This window comes from Musa acuminata, chromosome BXJ1-4, assembly GCF_036884655.1.
Source record: "Musa acuminata AAA Group cultivar baxijiao chromosome BXJ1-4, Cavendish_Baxijiao_AAA, whole genome shotgun sequence".
Lineage (NCBI taxonomy): Eukaryota > Viridiplantae > Streptophyta > Magnoliopsida > Zingiberales > Musaceae > Musa > Musa acuminata.
In genome coordinates, this window is record NC_088330.1 from 3,059,475 (window position 1) to 3,077,445 (window position 17,971).

The following is a 17,971-nucleotide window of genomic DNA, read 5'->3' on the forward strand; positions in this document are numbered from 1 at the left end:
ATCCTTCTAGGCACGACTCATGCATTAGATTCGCTACTTTACTAATTTCAAAAAAGCTTAATGGCTAAAATGGACTTTTTTTATTTGAAGTACTTTTTAAGAGATTTTCTTAGAAATGGAATAGATCGCATATGGATGTGAGATGGATTCAAAAACAATTTATGTATACATTTTACAAAAATATAAAATCAAAGTATGATATATATATATATATATATATATATATATATATATATATATATATAAAGGTATCCTTTGAATAATTTAAATAAAAAAAGTTAATATCTAACACGGGCTTATATGACATGATTGATTGATAGAAATATTTTAATACTTTATCTTTATCATGTATTTCATATATCACATTAGATTGATACCATATTCATATGAAATAAATAAAATAATTTTCAAGATGAAGAAAGAAACAAAGAATATCAAGATATATTCAATATAATTACATATTTATAAAAAAAAATCTCAATTCATCCTATTTTATTAAATTTGAATAATTCAAAATTTTCTGATGATGATGATGTACTAACAGTGCATCCAACATGCAGTCATATATATATACAATAAGCTGCAATTACTACGAACAAACATATTTGAACACATTTTTTCATGCTACTAATATTTGTACCTGCTTTGTTATTCTGCCAAACGATGAGTAAAACACAAATATATTGATTCTGATCATAGTTACATACATATGTATCAAATTTTGCAACGATGTCGACACACACGCTCATACCAAATGTGATACCAAGAAATGACGTTTCCTATAGATATAGGATTCTTGCCCCTGCGACATAAATGTGTCGTTATCCAACGGTGGGCGGCGAGGAGGTCATGACTTCATTCAACGATTAGTCCTTGGAATCATATGGATTGAAGTGACATCAACTTTTATTTATTGACCGTGTCGCAAGAAAACCGCATCGTACCAATTAAAACAGGGGCACAGATACTTGGGACACAATGGGCCCCATGTCTCCTGTTTCTCTCTGAGAACAGGCCACCGAATCCCATGTCTCAAATAAATGACCCCACTTACCAACCCCACTGACCAAGTATTTCTAGCCTCAAATCCTTCGGGCCCTACCCATGCCGACCAACACGTGGCTTCATATACCACGCTCCAAGACGGCTACACACCCTCCACCGGAACACTCCTCCGTCACCAATCGCGGAGCACTTAACTCGCTTCCCCGTCTTCTCCGCATAGCACTCTCTCCACTTCGAAAGCAGCGACGAATGGAGTTGCCATGTGGAACCGTCGAGTCTTTCTCTTTCTTTTCTGTTACAAATACAACCAAAATCTGTACACACACTCGCAGCTACATATTTACATTATCACCCGCCATGGTTCTCCGAACCACCACGTGTCCTTTGCTCGGACTACTCCACCGCCTTCGCCCGGTTGATGCCGGGAGTGGCCGGCTGTCGCAACAGCTCGATCAACGCCTCCGCCTGTTCAATTAATAAAAATAATTTTTCTGATTTATTAGAATACAAAAAAGAAAACGATGACTGGAGTTAGAGTTACCGTAGGTCAGGGTACCAACCTTGTCCTTGATCTTCCTGGAAGAGGACTGGGAGAGCGCGACGAGCGGCGGGATGGCTCCCTCGCGGACGACCAACTTGCGGTAGGCGGCGCTCTCCTCGCAGATCTCGAGGAGTGAGAGCATCCCCACTTCTTTCTGCCGCTGACTGCCCACCTCCACCGTCTCCACGAGCACCGGGACGCCGCCCTCCGCCACCGCTGACGCCCGGCCTTCTGGCTCCGAGAGCACCCGGTGGAGCACGTACGCCGCCTTGTCCACCATGCCGGACTCCGGATCGGCCATGAGGTCCAGCAGCGGGCGTACCACCCCGGCCTCCACGGCCCGGGCCCTGTTCTCCTTGCCGGCCAAGAGGGCGAAGAGGGCGGTGGCGGCGTCCTTCTTGCCGCGGGAGCTGCCGGTCTCGAGGAGGGCGACGAGGGGTGGGATGGCGCCGGAGCGGCCGATGGCGGCCCCGAGGTCGTCGAGCTGGGCTAGGCGGAGGATGGCGCAGGCGGCGTTCTCGCGGGCGGCGGGGGTACCGCAGCGGAGGATGCGGACGAGGTGGCGGACTGCGCCGGCGGCGGCGATAGGGGCTTTGTTTTCGTCACAGAGGGAGAGGTTGAGTATGGCGGTGACGCCGTGCTCCTGGAGCTGCGGGTCCGGGTGGGAGAGGAGGGAGACGAGCGGAGCGACGGCCCCGGCTCGGGCGATGCGAAGGCGGTTCTCGGGGCTGTGCTTTGCGAGGTGGCGGAGCTCCATGACGGCGCGACGCTTAGACTCGACGGAGGGGGAATCGAGGTCGGAGATGAGTCCGCGGACCACCTCGTCGGAGTAGTCGGCGGCGGAGGAAACCAGAAGACATCGGAGGGTGGAAGCGCCGCCAGCAGAGGCAGAGGGTGATCCCGCGAGGGGGAACTCGCCGCAGCGGTCGCTGTTGTAGTCGCTGTAGCTCCGTCCCATGTAGCCGGGGCACTCCGGCGGGCTCTCAATCACCATCATCTCCATTGTGTTCGATCTCCAAGCCAACTCGAGACAAAAGATGGAGGGGTTTCGGGTAAACAAAGCAACGCGGTGGGCGGGATGTGCTCTATTGGCCTCTTTGGGTGTGGAAGAGAGGCGAAGCAATTAATACGAATGGGGGACGCGGTGGAGAGTGTGGAGCTCACACGTGGCACAAGGCGTCCACACGTGGGAAGTTGGTTGCGCTTAATCGAGTTCAAATGTAGACGGTCGGTGCGTTGATGCTTTGGTTTCCCCGATTCAAGAAGTGCAAGTAAGGGGCATCCATGACTCGCGACCCAGTTGCGTACCCGCCCAACGCTTGTAAAGACTAGAAAGGTACTCGAGGGCTTTTCCGGGACCCACCGGACACAAAGAGAGAGAGAGAGAGACACACACACACAATTCATTGTTATGATCAAGAAAGGTCGATGGCTAAGACAGATGCAAATAGTCAAGGTTGTATGGAAGCTGATATGAGAATTAGCGAATTTTTTTGGGATGAAAAAGAGAATAGAGATAATAATAGAAAAAATATATTAGACTTAGGATCGCGCTAAACTCTTAGGATGAAATTCTAGAAACTACTAAACTTGATTTTAACTCACCAAACTCTTGGGATGAAATCCTAGTAATTCTATACGTCTCATTCGAGCACGATAAAACCATTTTATCAAAAATAATAATAACATCGCACACTCACAGATGAGAAAGAACTCGATCCATTAATTGATCTCTAATTTATTAATTTATAATCACATCAAATCAAATTTATAATCACATAAAATCTTCATCTCGATAATATTCTTAATAGATTATCATCTTTGTAAAAATAAATCTTTAGTCAAGATTCATTATATATATATAATGGTTTAATGATATTTTACATATGTAACAAGCTGTCATATATATATATATATATATATATATATATATATATATATATATATATATATATATATATATATATATATATATATATATATATATATATATATAAGATATATTAAAATGGTTTTGCAGTAAGATCCAACCGGGTGCCTTTTTCCAAACGAACTTAACTAATTTAAGCCGAAACCTAGAAAAATTATTTTCACGAGTAAATCCAATGATATCTTTCTAATGCTCAAGTCAATAAATAAGTCAGTTAAACAATTCGATAATATGTTTGGAATGTGCTTATTAGGTTTTTGTATAATGATATCTTAGAATTATTATTTTCACTTTAAACACTATTTATGGGGCAAGTGGTTCGTCGATATCGAGCGTCAACGTCGCTCCACCTTATCAAGTTCAAAATAGAGTAATGTTTAAACATGTGACATTAATTGAATAGTGAAGAACAATATTGGTACAAAGCCACATAGTGCCGACCACCTAACACTAAGATAACGATCGATTAGCATCGAGGTGTTGATCGTTTGACGCTAAGATATCGATCAAAAAATTTATGACTCGAGAAAAAAAAAATCACAATTTAATTTTGAATATTTGCTTCAATATATTTAAATTAAATGAAAGTATATTTATGACGAAAACCATGCGTTTTTGTCGGTGTTGATTAAACACGTACATGGTTTGTAACATTGATTGACGATGATGGATCATCTACTATATATTATTGTGATCTAGAAGGAAGTGGGAATCACATTTTGTGTATTGAGGGTGATACAATCTACAAATACTTAATTGATTTCACTTAAGCTTCATGGGACTCTTACTCATAAATGATTAGTCTCTTGCTAATCTTCATACAATCCAGATAATGAATAGAAAGATAACAGTTATTGATGAACAAATGCATGAGCAAAATATCGTTGTCGTTTTATTATATTATAAAGTTGGATCATGCTTGAAAATCTACATAAGTATTTACAAAATCTTCAAGATTAATAACAATTGTTAAAATTATAAAATTAATATATCATATCTCATTTACCAACTTAAACTTTTGGATGAAACAGACTGATTTTCTTGTATCATAAGGAACTCAGTCTGCATCACAAAATATATTTTAATTGAATTATTTTCTATTTTATGGAAGACCAAATAGCATAATTTTAATAATAAAAAATCATCTAGAAAGAAATATATAAAATAATTTATTAATCACATGCGTAATGTGAAGTTCTTTTATGTTTTGTCTACGATTTAGTTTCAGATTTTTGGAATTAGAAGAATCAAACGGAATCTCAACAATTTAGATTATATTTTAAATATATTTTTTAATTTAAAATTAATTTAAAGTAGTGAAAATTTCGATCTAAGTTTCATCTTGAAAAGTGGATGTACAGAATAACATAAAAATAAATATGTAAAATAAAATCTTCAATCATGATTTTTTTTTATAATTTGATCGATTTGAATCAGAATCAAAACTAAATTGATTCAATTATAATCCTATGTGATTAAAATTGAACCATTTCTATTTTGGTTTGAACTAAATCATGATTATAGTTTCATCAAAATTTAAACATCTAACCAGAGCTAGTTATATATGTTAGTGTAAACAACCTTAAGCCGTGGTCTCGGCGCCGACGCGGCTGGGTTCGGGTTCGAATGATTAGGGATCTTGCTGGAACGACTTTTGAGACTGTTGAGGCGGCCTACCGCGGTAGTCCGATCGGGAGGGGGGGGGGTTTGCCGTTTCCTCTGGGAGGGGACTCCTTGCCTGGGCACGCGATGGGAGGTGCCTCGTCTTCGTCCCTGCACACAGGTCGGGTCAGGAAGCTCGACCCGACCCCTCCGACGACCAAGTTAGTGAAGAGCTATATGGGGGTTTTTTTTTTTTGTCCCTCCTTCACTTTTTCGAGGTGCGAGGGTTTTTATAGTGAGAATTACCGTTATCTGGTGTGCCTGCCCGTAGGGAGCAGGATTGTACCCCTAGTGGCGTCTGACATCACCGTTGGCATAGCGTGAGGGATCGAGCTGAAGGGGAGTGTTAATGTGCCTTGGTAGGCGTTCCGGTCCGTGTTGACCAGGCGTTGTCAGCCCGTGGGGCATCCTCTAGGCCGGCTGATATCATGCGAGTCTTATCATAATTATTACCCTCAGCATACTCCCCCCCCCCCCAAAAGGAAGCTATGCGTCGATTGCCGTAAGAGGGGTCTGGAGCATGGATTCGGTTTCAAGGAATTACCTCGGACGGGCGGAGGCCGGTTTGTTGACAGGGGTGTGGGAATCGTGGGGCTTGGCAATTGATGAGAGTTGGATGTAGTGATGGCTCTTGGTAGTGTGTGACCGAGGAACCTCATGGAGTGGTTCGTCGGTCAAGTTGGGCTTGGTTGTAGGAGTGGTAGGCCCCTCAGGTGGGCAGGCCGCATAGGAGTGGTCTTCAGGCAGCATGGGGCCGAGGAGCACGACGCAGGCGAGAAAGCCGCGCAGGTGTGATCTCGGGCAGCGTGGGGCTGAGGAGCGCGAAGCAGGTGGGCTGCGGCCGAGGAGCTGGACTTGGGCGAGCAGGCCGCGCAGGTGTGGTCTCGAGCATCATGGTGCCGAGGAGCACGACGCATACAGGCAAGCCGCACAGGTGTGATCTCGGGCAGCGTGAGGCCGAGGAGCACAACGTAGGCGGGCTACGGCCGAGGAGCTAGACTTGGGCGAGCCGGCAGCGTAGGTGTGGTCTCGAGTATCATGGGGCTGAGGAGCACGATGCAGGCCAGCAAGCCACGCAAGTATGATCTCGGGCAACATGGGGCCGAGGAGTACGATGCAAGCGGGCAAGCCGTGCAAGTGTTGCTAGTTATAGGTGCACAACAAGCCAATCACGTGAGTGATGGCACGTGTGACCTAATATAGAATTTTTTTGCTTATTATATTTTGGCATATATCACTTTATATAAATGCATACATATATTGTGATGTCCTTGGATTTGTGCAATGAGAATCGGATCGTGATGAGATCACGATAGTGAGATCGATTCACCTTTAAACACATATCCTAAATAATCCCGGTCATAAGTTACTCGAGAGGGATATCGTGATAACCGGACAGACTGGTGTGCTGTATACCCGACCATATGATGGATGCAGCTGGTCTCATAGCTGCTTGTGTAGGGACACTAGGGATACAGTACATGTGCTCATTGGAGAATAAGTTCACTGATTGATCCGCTTACGGAATGCTGGATGGTTGATGATGCCTTATTGTCAGACAGCGATTCCGTAGTCCTAGTGGTGTATCTGGTCCTTAGACTTGAGATACCAAGGATGTCCTGTATGAGTGCTCCACTCTTTGATACCAGACTTATAGGTTTGGTTGTCCCAGATCTAGTACAATTGGTCATTGGGAGTGGTAGTCGACCTTACGAGGGCTATTGAATGTCGATAGAGGATCATTCACTCTCGGCGTCATGAGAGGAATATCCCATGTGTTCTTGCTCAGACAAATCCCTAGCTAGGGTCATTCGGGTTGAGAGAGAAAGAGTTCTCCGGGAGAATCCGATTAGAGCGAGACTCGAGAAGAAACCGTGTGGGTCTGACAACACCATGCTCGATATATGATCTCTGGTATATTAGATGGATGAGGGACTATAGGTACACGGTAACTGAGGACAGACAGGTCCAATAGATTGTATTCCCCTGTATCGTCTAGGGACTATGGCGTAGTGGCCTAGTACGTCCGTAGTCGATGAGTCGAGTGAATTATTACAGAGATAATAATTCACTGAGTTAGAAGGAGTTCTGACAGGTATGACTCACGGCCAGCTCGATATTGGGCCTAGAGGGTCACACACATATGGTAGGCATTGCGATGAATAGAGGTTCGGATATGAGATATCCGACGGAGCCCTTGTCTTATTGGATGCAGATCCAATACCCACTAGGGGAGGACCCATTAGGGTTTGATAGGGGACCTCTATAAATAGGAGGGATTCAGAGCCCCATGGGCTAGAGAGCTTTTGTTTGCCTTTTCCTATTCTCCTCTCCATCTACACCTCAGAGTAGGTCTGGAGTTTTGAGGAGCGTCGTCGCAACCCTACTGTGTAGATCACCGCTAGAGAGGAGGACGCTTGACCTCCTTCACCCTCTCCTAAGGATATGCAAGGAAACAGGGGTATACGATCTCCCTAGGTAACACAATCTACTCTATACGCAGTTTCATGTTTCGCGGATTTTTGCGTACCAATCTTCGCACGACGACGAACATCTCTTTGGGAATCGGGGATTTTATTTTTCTTGTTCTTCCGCTGCGCATATGATGTCGCCCCCAAGGATTTCCTAACATAAATATCTGCCAATAGCGCTCTGAGGTGGTGGCGAGGTGTTCGTTGCGGGGACCCCTATGCGGGGAATGTTCCCTTGGGCCTCCGATCGGGTGCGACCCAGTGGTTGCGGGTTCGACGGAGTCAGTCTCGTGATCCCTCGACATTCGGAGGCCCTCCTTCTAGTGTCAAAATGTTAGTGTAAACAACCTTAAGTCGTGGCCTCGGGGCCGACGCGGCTGGGTTTGGGTTTGGGTTTGGGATCGAATGATTGAGGATCTTCTTGGAACGACTTTTGAGACTGCTGAGGCGGCCTACCGCGGTAGTCCGATCGGGGGGGTCCATCGTTTCCTCTGGGAGGGGACTCCTCGCTTGGGCACGCGATGGGAGGCGCCTTGTCTTCGTCCCTGCACACAGGTCGGGTCGGGAAGCTCGACCCGACCCCTCCGATGACCAAGTTAGTGAAGAGTCGTAGGGGCTTTTTTTTTGTCCCTCCCTCACTTTTTCGGGGTGCGAGGGTTTTTATAGTGAGAATTACCGTTACCTTATATGCCTGCCCATAGGGAACAGGATCGTACCCCTGGTGGCGTCTGACATCACCGTTGGCGTGGCGTGAGGGATCGAGCCGAAGGGGAGTGTTAATGTGCCTTGGTAGGTGTTCCGATCCGTGTTGACCAGGCGTTGTCAACCCGTGGGGCATCATCTGGGCCAACTGATATCATGCGAGTCTTATCATAATTATTACCCTCATCAATATATTACTCCTATAATTAGTTACATTTAATATCTCGATCCTTATATTTTTAAAATTTATATTAAATATTTTATATTTATAATAATAAAATATTTAATTTTACTTTTTATTATAACATCGACTCTACGTAACTACGGTTTATCATTGAACACCTGATGATTCTACATCACTTCCGTTTATCACTTAGCACATGTGATATTTTTGTTAGTAGTACGCGAAGAAATAGAGTTAAATATTTTATTTTTATAAGTATAAAAATTTTAATATAATTTTTTAAAAAAATATAAGAATGATAATTAATTATAAGAGGTAATACAAAATTAACCCTTTTATATCACCGATGCCCAAATCGAAGTCCGCTGAGTTCGTCCGCATAAATCTACAATCGCCTCACATGGTTATATCTCCGTTCCCGTCTCTCCCATTGACCTGTCTGAGATCCAATGCGACCCGTCGCTCCGCCCCGCTGAGAACCCATGATCGCGCTTCCAGCGGCGCCGCCGCTGTCCACGAGGCTAGGATGTCGTGGTGCGCTGGTTACGGTCGGGAGGTTGCGCGGGCGACGGAGCGGTGGAGTGGAGTCGGCGAGATTAGGGTCCCTGCTGCCTCGGATGGAAGCGGCCTCTCCCTGGGATGAGCCGAATGCCGGGTTCATACGGCGGGAGAGCGAGCTTGCTGCTGACTCAGCGAAGCAGCGCTGTGGATCCTCTGCTGCTGGTGCCACTCTTTACTTTGCTTACGTCTACCCATGGAATCTAGATTTCGAGACGGTGTGTGTTTCCAGTTGATGGATGCTGGAAACGCCGCTCTGGATAGTTGATCACAAGCGACAATCTTTTTTGTTTGAATCTATGTTTACAGGCTGGCGGGGACAACACGGGGGTGTGTCCCTGAGACATCTGCCGGTGGTCATTGTTGTCCTCTTGCATGTTATCTGATCTGGTTTGCTACCAAAATTTTAGGCTACTTCAAACGGTGGATAGAATGTTTAGGTGGGTTGGTTTGTGGAATTACGTTGTTTACTTTGCTAAAGGAATAAAGAGTCAAATGCAAAGAGATTATGTGCTTAGGATTTATAAGCTAATGAGTATGACTGACAAACTGGAGTTCTGGGATTGTAAAAGTCAAATTCAGTGGTTGGCTGGGACATAGGCAGTTGGAAAGATTGCTGGAAATAGAGTTGTCTGGCAGTTGATTTCTCACCGGAGTTGAAGTTTGAAATTTTGATATACTTTTCTTTTACTGATACTTGAATTGTAAAGGTCTGATTTCTTGTCAAATTAAATTGACTCAAAAGTTATTGTATAGTCAGATTGGCAGCAAAGACTTCATGTGTGGATGACTTGATGAATCATTATCTTAGAAAGGAAGAATTTGAAGTTTATATATATTCTATCTTGAGAGTGTTGTTACTGCTAGAACAGGAAATTGAAACTAGGTTGGATTTGGATAAGAAAATTAATGAGAGAAATAGAAAAGAAAGTTGAGGAAAATTAATTTTGAAGTGTGATATGTTGGTCTATGGTATTTCTCGCTCCTCGTGGGTTGAAGCTGAGAAACCAGCTCCATAATATACCGAAATGACTGCCGTGCACAGATTCTATATAAAGAGGTCTATGATTTGATACTTTTGGATTCCTAGTGACCCATTTGGCCATAGCTTTTGCTCACTGGTAAACTAGCCACTTAGGCCTCATTAGGAGCCCAAATGGCTGGCTGATAGTTAATAAAACAGTCAGCTTGTTAATCAAAATAATTGTCAAAACATTACACAATTTAACGTCCAAGTCAAAACAAATAAATGAGCCTGAAACAAAAATAAAATGGTATGGTTCATGTAGAGGAATAAACTTGCATCTGCACCCACACCTGTGACCATGACCCGGCCTAGCAGTCCAGCTCGGTTTACATGCACATGATAGAAAACGCACCTTGATTCACAACTCCTCCCCCCTCTCTTCCCTAACCTTTAAAATGCTTAAGGAGAAGAATCTCTTTTAAGAGAAAGGGGATTCGCCTCCTATCCTGTTAGCCATAAAAATGAATGCAAGAAATAAAAAAAATGAGAGGATTCGGGAAAGAGGGGAAGAGAAAAGGGAAAAGTTTTGAGTTTTGCCCTCCCTCATAATCTAACAGTTATGTTTCAATATTTTTTAATCTGTCAGCAGGTTCAAGCTGAGTCAGGGTACCATTGGTGTATACCACTACCTTGTTCTGAGGTCTGCTGTTACCAGATAAGTGAAGTTTAGTTCTTACTATATTTTTGTTTGTTGAAATAGGAGCATCAAGCCAATTTTTGTCAACTGTTGGGAAGTCAACAAACATCGTATGGCATGAATGTCCGGTTGGAAAACTTGAAAGGCAAAAGTTACTCAGCCAAAAGGGATGTGTCATATGGATCACAGGACTCAGTGGTTCAGGTTTGTCTTTGATGCTTTGTGTCACACTTCTGCTCCATAAATAGCTTTTTAGATGGCATTTTACTAACTTGACTCTGCAATTTTGTTCAGGTTTATTTGCAATTTTGTTAGACACTTGTTCTGTAGTTTATTCAAGCAATTCCACAAACTAGTTTCCAGTAATTTACTATTCTGTTTTACAATCACTAAATTTGTCAGATAAATTTCAACAGAGTAAATGCCAACCATCAGTTACATCGTTCAGCACTAGGAGAAGTTTCTTATTAGTAGGATTATAGTTCACCATTCCACTTGTTGATATTTCAATTTTTGTGGTGTTTGTTCTTTATGGATGTTGGAATAATTCAAAATGACAGGGACAATCATAAGCTATTTTGCTAAGTCTGCAAGCAGTACATCACTAAGAAGGACAAGTTGGTTCAGTCTAAAGGTACCATGAAGGGTAAATGAAGACCTAAAAGAGGACTTGGAAATAATTGATAAATAAAACAGAAGATGTTCTTCAGGTACATAAATCTTGTGGCAAAGTATGGCAACTTAAAGTTTCTTGTAGTGTCTAAACATGTTACATCTAATAGCAGAACATATGGAAAGAGAAGCTTGTCCATTCTAATTGTTAATACTGAAATCTGCTCAAGTATCAAACAATACACTGAAATAGATGGCACGAGAAGCAAAGTGGGAGAATTTGAAAGATAGGACAATGGTAGGGGAAGGTACTGCTAAAGAATGAAAAAAGAAGGTATAGATGGAGATAACTTGGTTTTTAGTCAACTCTAGAAATAACAGAATTTAAAACCACTCCATTCTAAGCCTGTACTCTTTGGTTGTCGGTAATCTATGACTCAGAATAAAGGGGAAAATAGGCTTTTTCCCTATTTTGTGTCATATGCTACCTATGAAGTATGCTTCTTGGGCAGAGATGATTTTGGGAAAGTGCCATGCAGTTGTGAGTTGCTTATCATTATATAAACAATTCCCATGTACACACTAAGTATTGGAGTCCTGAACGGCGGAATCAATGACACAAGCAAGCGAGAAACACAGACATTTGATTCTAGGAACTCACATCACATATCTTGCATTTTAGTGTGCAAGCAGCAATATCTTTAAGGAGTTGCTCTGTTGGTCAAGATTTAGTTGGCCTAACATATTAGCACAGGCTTTTCATGCAACATTCAGCCAAGTTCACCTTTGATATCTCAACACAAATAAAAATTTCGATAAGGTAAGGTAAGCTGATGAGTGATATCTGCAAGCACTTCCAACAATGAGGATAAGATGGGATGCTAATTGTTGATGGTCTGCCAAATTTTAATTTCAATCTTTACAATTTTTATGTCCAAGGTGTCTAATTTGTTGATTTCAATCTTTAGCATATTTGCGGTTGATTCATTCATTTGGATCAGAGTTAAGATGCAACTGTATCCAGGTTTTTAAATTGTCTTACTTCTGGGTCAGATGAACTGTTCTTTGTATCTTTCCCCAGTTTCTATGTCAGCGTATCTTTTGCATTTGGGTAAAGACAATCCCCTTAGAATTTTTATTGTGTATGAATTGTGAAATTATATTTTAGGTAAAAGCACTCTTGCATGTGCTCTGAGTCGAGAGTTGCACTACAAAGGGTATCTCACTTACGTCCTTGATGGTGACAATATTAGACATGGCCTGAATCGTGATCTTAGTTTCAACGGAGAAGATCGTGCTGAAAACATACGCAGAATTGGTGAGTGCTTTTGAATGTTTGCTTCTGGATTAATAATCATCTAGGTTTCTGAACTAGTTGCTCCTGGCTTTTTCACAGTGGTTTTTGTGATTTCAGTGTTCTCATATTCTATGTTGCTTGAGTGCCTGTTATGCTCCCTGTTGAACTGAAAAATATTATTTTTTTATGAACTTATGAACTATCATTTTTGCAGGAGAAGTAGCAAAACTATTCGCAGATGCTGGTGTTATTTGTATAGCTAGTTTAATCTCTCCATTCAGGAAGGAAAGAGATGCTTGCCGTGCAATGCTGCCTGATTCTTCATTTATTGAAGTACTTGCTCCTCTATGGCATCTTTCACCTTATGTATAAGATGACTGTTTAGGTTAATTTTCTAACAAAACCAAGATATATTCAGGTTTTTCTTAATATTCCTTTGGAGGTCTGTGAAGCAAGAGATCCAAAAGGTTTATACAAGCTTGCACAAGCAGGAAAGATAAAAGGTACACTTCAATTGGTTGGGGTTTAGGTTATAAAGAGTCATGTTGCTTAGTGCCTGACTCATGAAATCAACACACTTTGAAGAGCACTGGGAGAGATGAAGAATGTGTTCACTATATGCGTTCACATGGAGAACTTTTTGTGTGGTTTGCAGGTTTTACTGGGATAGATGATCCATATGAACCACCCTTGGATTGTGAGGTAAGTGCTCGTCATTACATATGAATCAGGGATGTTTTCTGTTGTATCTTGACTAACTTGTGCAACTGGTGGATTTGGTCTTAATTTTTGCATTATTGGATTGTTGTTAACAGTAGAGTTGCTGCTTGTCTGCCATAATTCCTATATGCAACTAGCAAAAAAAATTGCAGTAGTTTCTGGGTTGTTTTTCGATATAAAATTAGGAGAACTTATACATGTGTTATAACTTATAATTGCCTGCCTGCCTGGAATGCTTAATACGACTCCACAGTATATCATTGTACCATCCAAAGCTCTAAGCTACCAGACTTCAGAGGTTGATCTTGCGACTTGGATTATCATATATGAACTCTGTTTTGCGTTTTACATTTTCTTCAATTTCCTCAGTGTTTTGAATTGGATTATGACAACTGATTGGTCAAGCACTATACTGTGGATTATCTTGGTGCAACTTTTTTCTTTTATGGCATATAAGCCAATTCTTCACATGTCTGTATCATATTTAATCTTGACATCATCAACCATCCATATTCACATGCTAAGGAATACATGGTGACCCAAACTTGAGAACAATTGGGTGATTTTTTGAGTGAAGCAAATTTCAGGAGATTGATTATTCTGCACTTCAGTTGGCCTTTTACATGCATCTTCATGTAACTATATTTCATTCTAGAGCCTCTCAAGGAGATGAATCTGATGGCTCACATGTTACAATGAAACTGTCCTATTTTATTGTTTGTGAGTTGATGACAGGATCGCGAGCCATGTGTTCCTTATCTCTTTTTGCCATTCTTTTGCTTTATGTGCAGAAATTTTAATCGAACTGAAATCCAACACCCAGTCTGCCCATCCAAAACATCCCTGTTTGACCTGTTGATTTTATCAGCATGTAGTGTGATTGTATCTTTGGTGAAATTGTAGATCTCATGCATTGTAGCATATTGGCCACTTACATCTTTGTTGTTTCAATCTGTCTTTCTCAGATAGTAATACAACAGAAAGGTGGCCAGTGCCCTACTCCAAAAGTTATGGCTGAACAAGTCATATCGTTCCTAGACAAGAAAGGATTTCTTCAGGCTTAGTGCCATCTGCTGTGTCCACAACTCGTGGACCAAGCGAAGCTGCTCCTGGCACCAAAGATCTAATAAGCAGGAAAGGCCATTCTGGTGAAGCTGTGATTTGTGATAAGAGACTGAAATACGTGGTTGCCTGCAGAAGCTCTGTCATCTTTATTCCTTCTAATGCTAACTTGCATTCGGTGAGCATTAGAGAATAATTTGTTTATTTTAGCCACTTCTCATTCAATTGGTTAATCACAAACTAGACTGGAAACAAAATGACATTCATATGTATACAGTAAGTGTGGGAGATTTGTATCATTGGAATTGGTTTTTATTTCCGTATGGGTGAATCCACTTCTCGTTTCCTTTTTTTAAGAGCTAATATTACTGTCGACCTTACTATTGACAGTGGTAGGTTTTATATCATTCAGATGGATTTACTGTGACCTTTAGACTGTCTGCTACTAATATAGTTCTTTGGTAATATCTTAATTTTTTTTCTGGTTAGTGAACCAGGCATAACAGTTCTCAAGACCTTGCAATAATAGGGAATTGGAATTGGATCACAAACATAATATCCTAAATGCACTTGTTGCTCAATCTTTGTTACCCAAATATTGATGCACAATATCTTACTCCAAAGACTGGTGATATAACCTTAAGAGATCATCTGATTTGGATCACTATCACCATGTTGTCATCTTATGGTTAAATCCACCCATGCACTATGTGCTCATATCAACTTTCTGTTAAAAATCATCCATTTTTCCAGTGAAATATCCAAAGAGGAAAAAAAAAAAAAAGAAACTTGAACTACAAAATGAACCACTAGTCTGTGCTTGATTGACAATAACACATTTGATGTCAGAAATTTAGGTCACCATGGACCTAAGTCTTCCTTCGAATTGGCATACCTAATGAGCAGCACTTTGGAGACTTTCTTACCAGCATCTGTGCTTTGTCGAAGAGTCTTCCTTCGATTTAAGAACCACAAGTTTGAGCTCCCCCACTTTAGGTATGACAATTTCAAGCCTGTGGTACAAAAAAACGTCAACTATGGGTTATTTCTCACACTAGAAGTTGTTCTGTATCAAAGTAGCAATAGAAGTTGTAAGAAGGCTAACCTGCATATATTTTGCAACAGAAGGAAGCCATTTCTCTCCCCTAGCCTTCTTCAGTTCTGAAACCCTTTCTTCCTCTCTCTTGGCTGCTGCCTTTGCTGCAGCTTCTTTAGCTTCAGATCTGGCCAACGCTCTCTCGCATGCTTCTGCTGCAGTGGCCATGATATCGTTGCCATTGAGAACAACAGACCTGATTTGGCTTTTGAACTGCAACAAATGTCTTCGCAGTATGCAATCAACAAACATGACAATGATACCATATCATCAGCAGATTGGGAAGCAGAATAAGACGGTAGAACACTTGACCTTCTTTGATTTCTCGTTGATTTCTTCTCCTGGTAGAATTCTGGGTTTCGTACGTGGTAGTGGATGTTCATCTGGTAAGATGCTTCATTCTTGAGTCTATTGTTTGAGCCGGGAGTGATTTCCTCTGACTGGAAATTGCCGACAGATGTAACTTAATCAAGAGATTACATACCAACAGGATCCAATATTATGCCAGCAGGCGAGTTGCTAAATAATCGAATTCCAGCTTCTTCGGATTGTGGAAATTCATCAATGGAAGGGATGTGATTTCTGACCATCATGAGGCTTCTATCCAACAGGTCATCCAAAATCTTTTGTGCCTGCCAATGATCATACGAGTGTCACAGCAAGATGAAGGATATACAAGAACATCAAACTACAAAATTTAGGCCCCAATCGTTATCATTTCTATTTCTTGTTTTTTTGGATCCAAAAGCATAAAAAAGGCAAAATTAACAAACAAAACCAAGACATAACCCATACCATCACAATGATTTTATTTTTGGTTTACCCAATAGCTTTTGCACTAGATGGAAGCGGAGCAATCAAGTCACCTCATAGATTTAGTATACGATATCCAACTATATTTCTGATTCTCATCGAAATACTAAATGTGAAGTCAAAATTATGTTAACCCATGTACTTAAGATACCAAATCTAGAAATGATCCATGTCCAATAATAAATAGGTAACATGATAGCCAAGTAAACAATCCTTCAAGGATGAGATGACATTTCTACCACTTTGAGAATCCGTCAAATAGATAGTTAATAATAATGCTAAATGTCTAAGAGAGTAACATAATATGCTCATGACCCATTCATCATAACATAACAACAAAAACGGTGGTAGAAACAACAGTAATGAAAGGAAGGAAAAAAGCAACAAGTGTGGCCCAACAATCTTCCTATGAAGCTGATTAACGAGCTTGCTCGAGATCGGTCGTTCAGTGAAGGGCAGCAGTAGGCATCAACTACTACCGGAGTTGTAGTAAGAGTTAGCTGGAACAACTGGTTCTGAATTCAGTGAGGCTGACTACCGACTGATCTAGTGAACTGGTCGATGTTTTTGAACGTGACAAAAGTCTAGTGAACGTTAAGCAGACTTAGTAGGAGATTGGGCGGAATCGAGCAGGCCTATAAGAAGAGCCTAGGAAGGCGCTCCTTTTCTCTTCGGCATATCAACAAACAACTAGGCTTCGACTGCAGATGCTCGGGACGAGCCTAACGGAAAGCTTCCTCAAGTGAAGATATATGCACCTTGATCTGATAGAGCTTTAGCTTAGGTGCCTGCCACCGCCCCTGTTGGTGAAGTTGGGCGGTGGCATCGTCGTCATCGTCCTCGGACGAATCGACCGCGGTCGGGTCAGGCTTTGGGCGGCCATTGGAGGCCGAGAGGCCGAAACCGACGGTGGCCACGGAGTTGATGGCCGCCTTCCAGGCTGCGTCCCCGTCCTCTTCCCCGCTGCTGCTGCCGTCGCCGTTGATGTTCGAGTCGCCGCCGCCCATGTCGAACGGATCTTCTCCGTGTCAAGCAGCTGCTCCCACATCAGTCACTTTTGAGCGTCTATTTTCGTGCGAGTCATATTATTATTATTATTATTATTATTATTATTATTATTATTATTATTATTATTATTATTATTATTATTATTATTATTATTATTATTATTATTATTATTATTATTATTATTATTATTATTATTATTATTATTATTTATGACACGTCATTAATTCCAAAGTTCCTTTCCGCTTTAGCCTTGCATAGCATCCCGATCAATAAGATAGATACATTGCTGTTATAATTAGATGATCCGCAAATAGCAGATGGGACACAAGAAATCCCTTAATATTAAATGGCATGATGCACTTGTGGTTGACAGCGTGGGAAATAAGGCTGGCCAACATATTGTTGGACCAGAATGAACAGATTAAGGGGATTGCAGATTGTTGACAAGATAAAAAAATTACATGGGAAAAGAAATGCATGTGATGATCCAATTAATTAATGAACTGAATCGAAATGTTTATATTGGAAAGAACACATTTCACAATCTCCTAAAGAGATATAATAATAAGCCTTCATAATGTGCGAAGAATAAGGAGGTAATAACAACCCCTTTCCATTTGTATATAGAATGGGATGATTTTGTTAG

General features: G+C 41.5%; 3 protein-coding genes across 3 annotated transcripts; 1 reads left to right on the forward strand and 2 right to left on the reverse strand.

The window, feature by feature from the left end:
• Positions 1-708: 708 nt before the first annotated feature.
• On the reverse strand, positions 709-2,651 carry LOC135672306 (U-box domain-containing protein 4-like). Its single transcript, XM_065180767.1, has 2 exons — positions 1,566-2,651; positions 709-1,470 (listed from the first exon to the last, which is right to left on the reverse strand). The coding sequence occupies exons 1-2, from the start codon at positions 2,547-2,549 to the stop codon at positions 1,399-1,401; spliced, it is 1,056 nt and encodes a 351-aa protein (XP_065036839.1). The 5' UTR covers positions 2,550-2,651; the 3' UTR covers positions 709-1,398.
• A 6,237-nt stretch (positions 2,652-8,888) lies between these two features.
• Positions 8,889-14,731, forward strand: LOC135641639 (adenylyl-sulfate kinase 3-like). Its single transcript, XM_065157168.1, has 7 exons — positions 8,889-9,218; positions 10,781-10,921; positions 12,498-12,647; positions 12,841-12,959; positions 13,045-13,129; positions 13,282-13,328; positions 14,312-14,731. Exons 1-7 carry the CDS (start codon positions 8,978-8,980, stop codon positions 14,408-14,410), a joined length of 882 nt encoding a protein of 293 aa, XP_065013240.1. The 5' UTR covers positions 8,889-8,977; the 3' UTR covers positions 14,411-14,731.
• A 360-nt stretch (positions 14,732-15,091) lies between these two features.
• LOC103980175 (uncharacterized) lies at positions 15,092-17,407 on the reverse strand. Its single transcript, XM_009396476.3, has 5 exons — positions 17,076-17,407; positions 15,989-16,136; positions 15,817-15,887; positions 15,514-15,717; positions 15,092-15,421 (listed from the first exon to the last, which is right to left on the reverse strand). The coding sequence occupies exons 1-5, from the start codon at positions 17,322-17,324 to the stop codon at positions 15,416-15,418; spliced, it is 678 nt and encodes a 225-aa protein (XP_009394751.2). The 5' UTR covers positions 17,325-17,407; the 3' UTR covers positions 15,092-15,415.
• Positions 17,408-17,971: the final 564 nt, after the last annotated feature.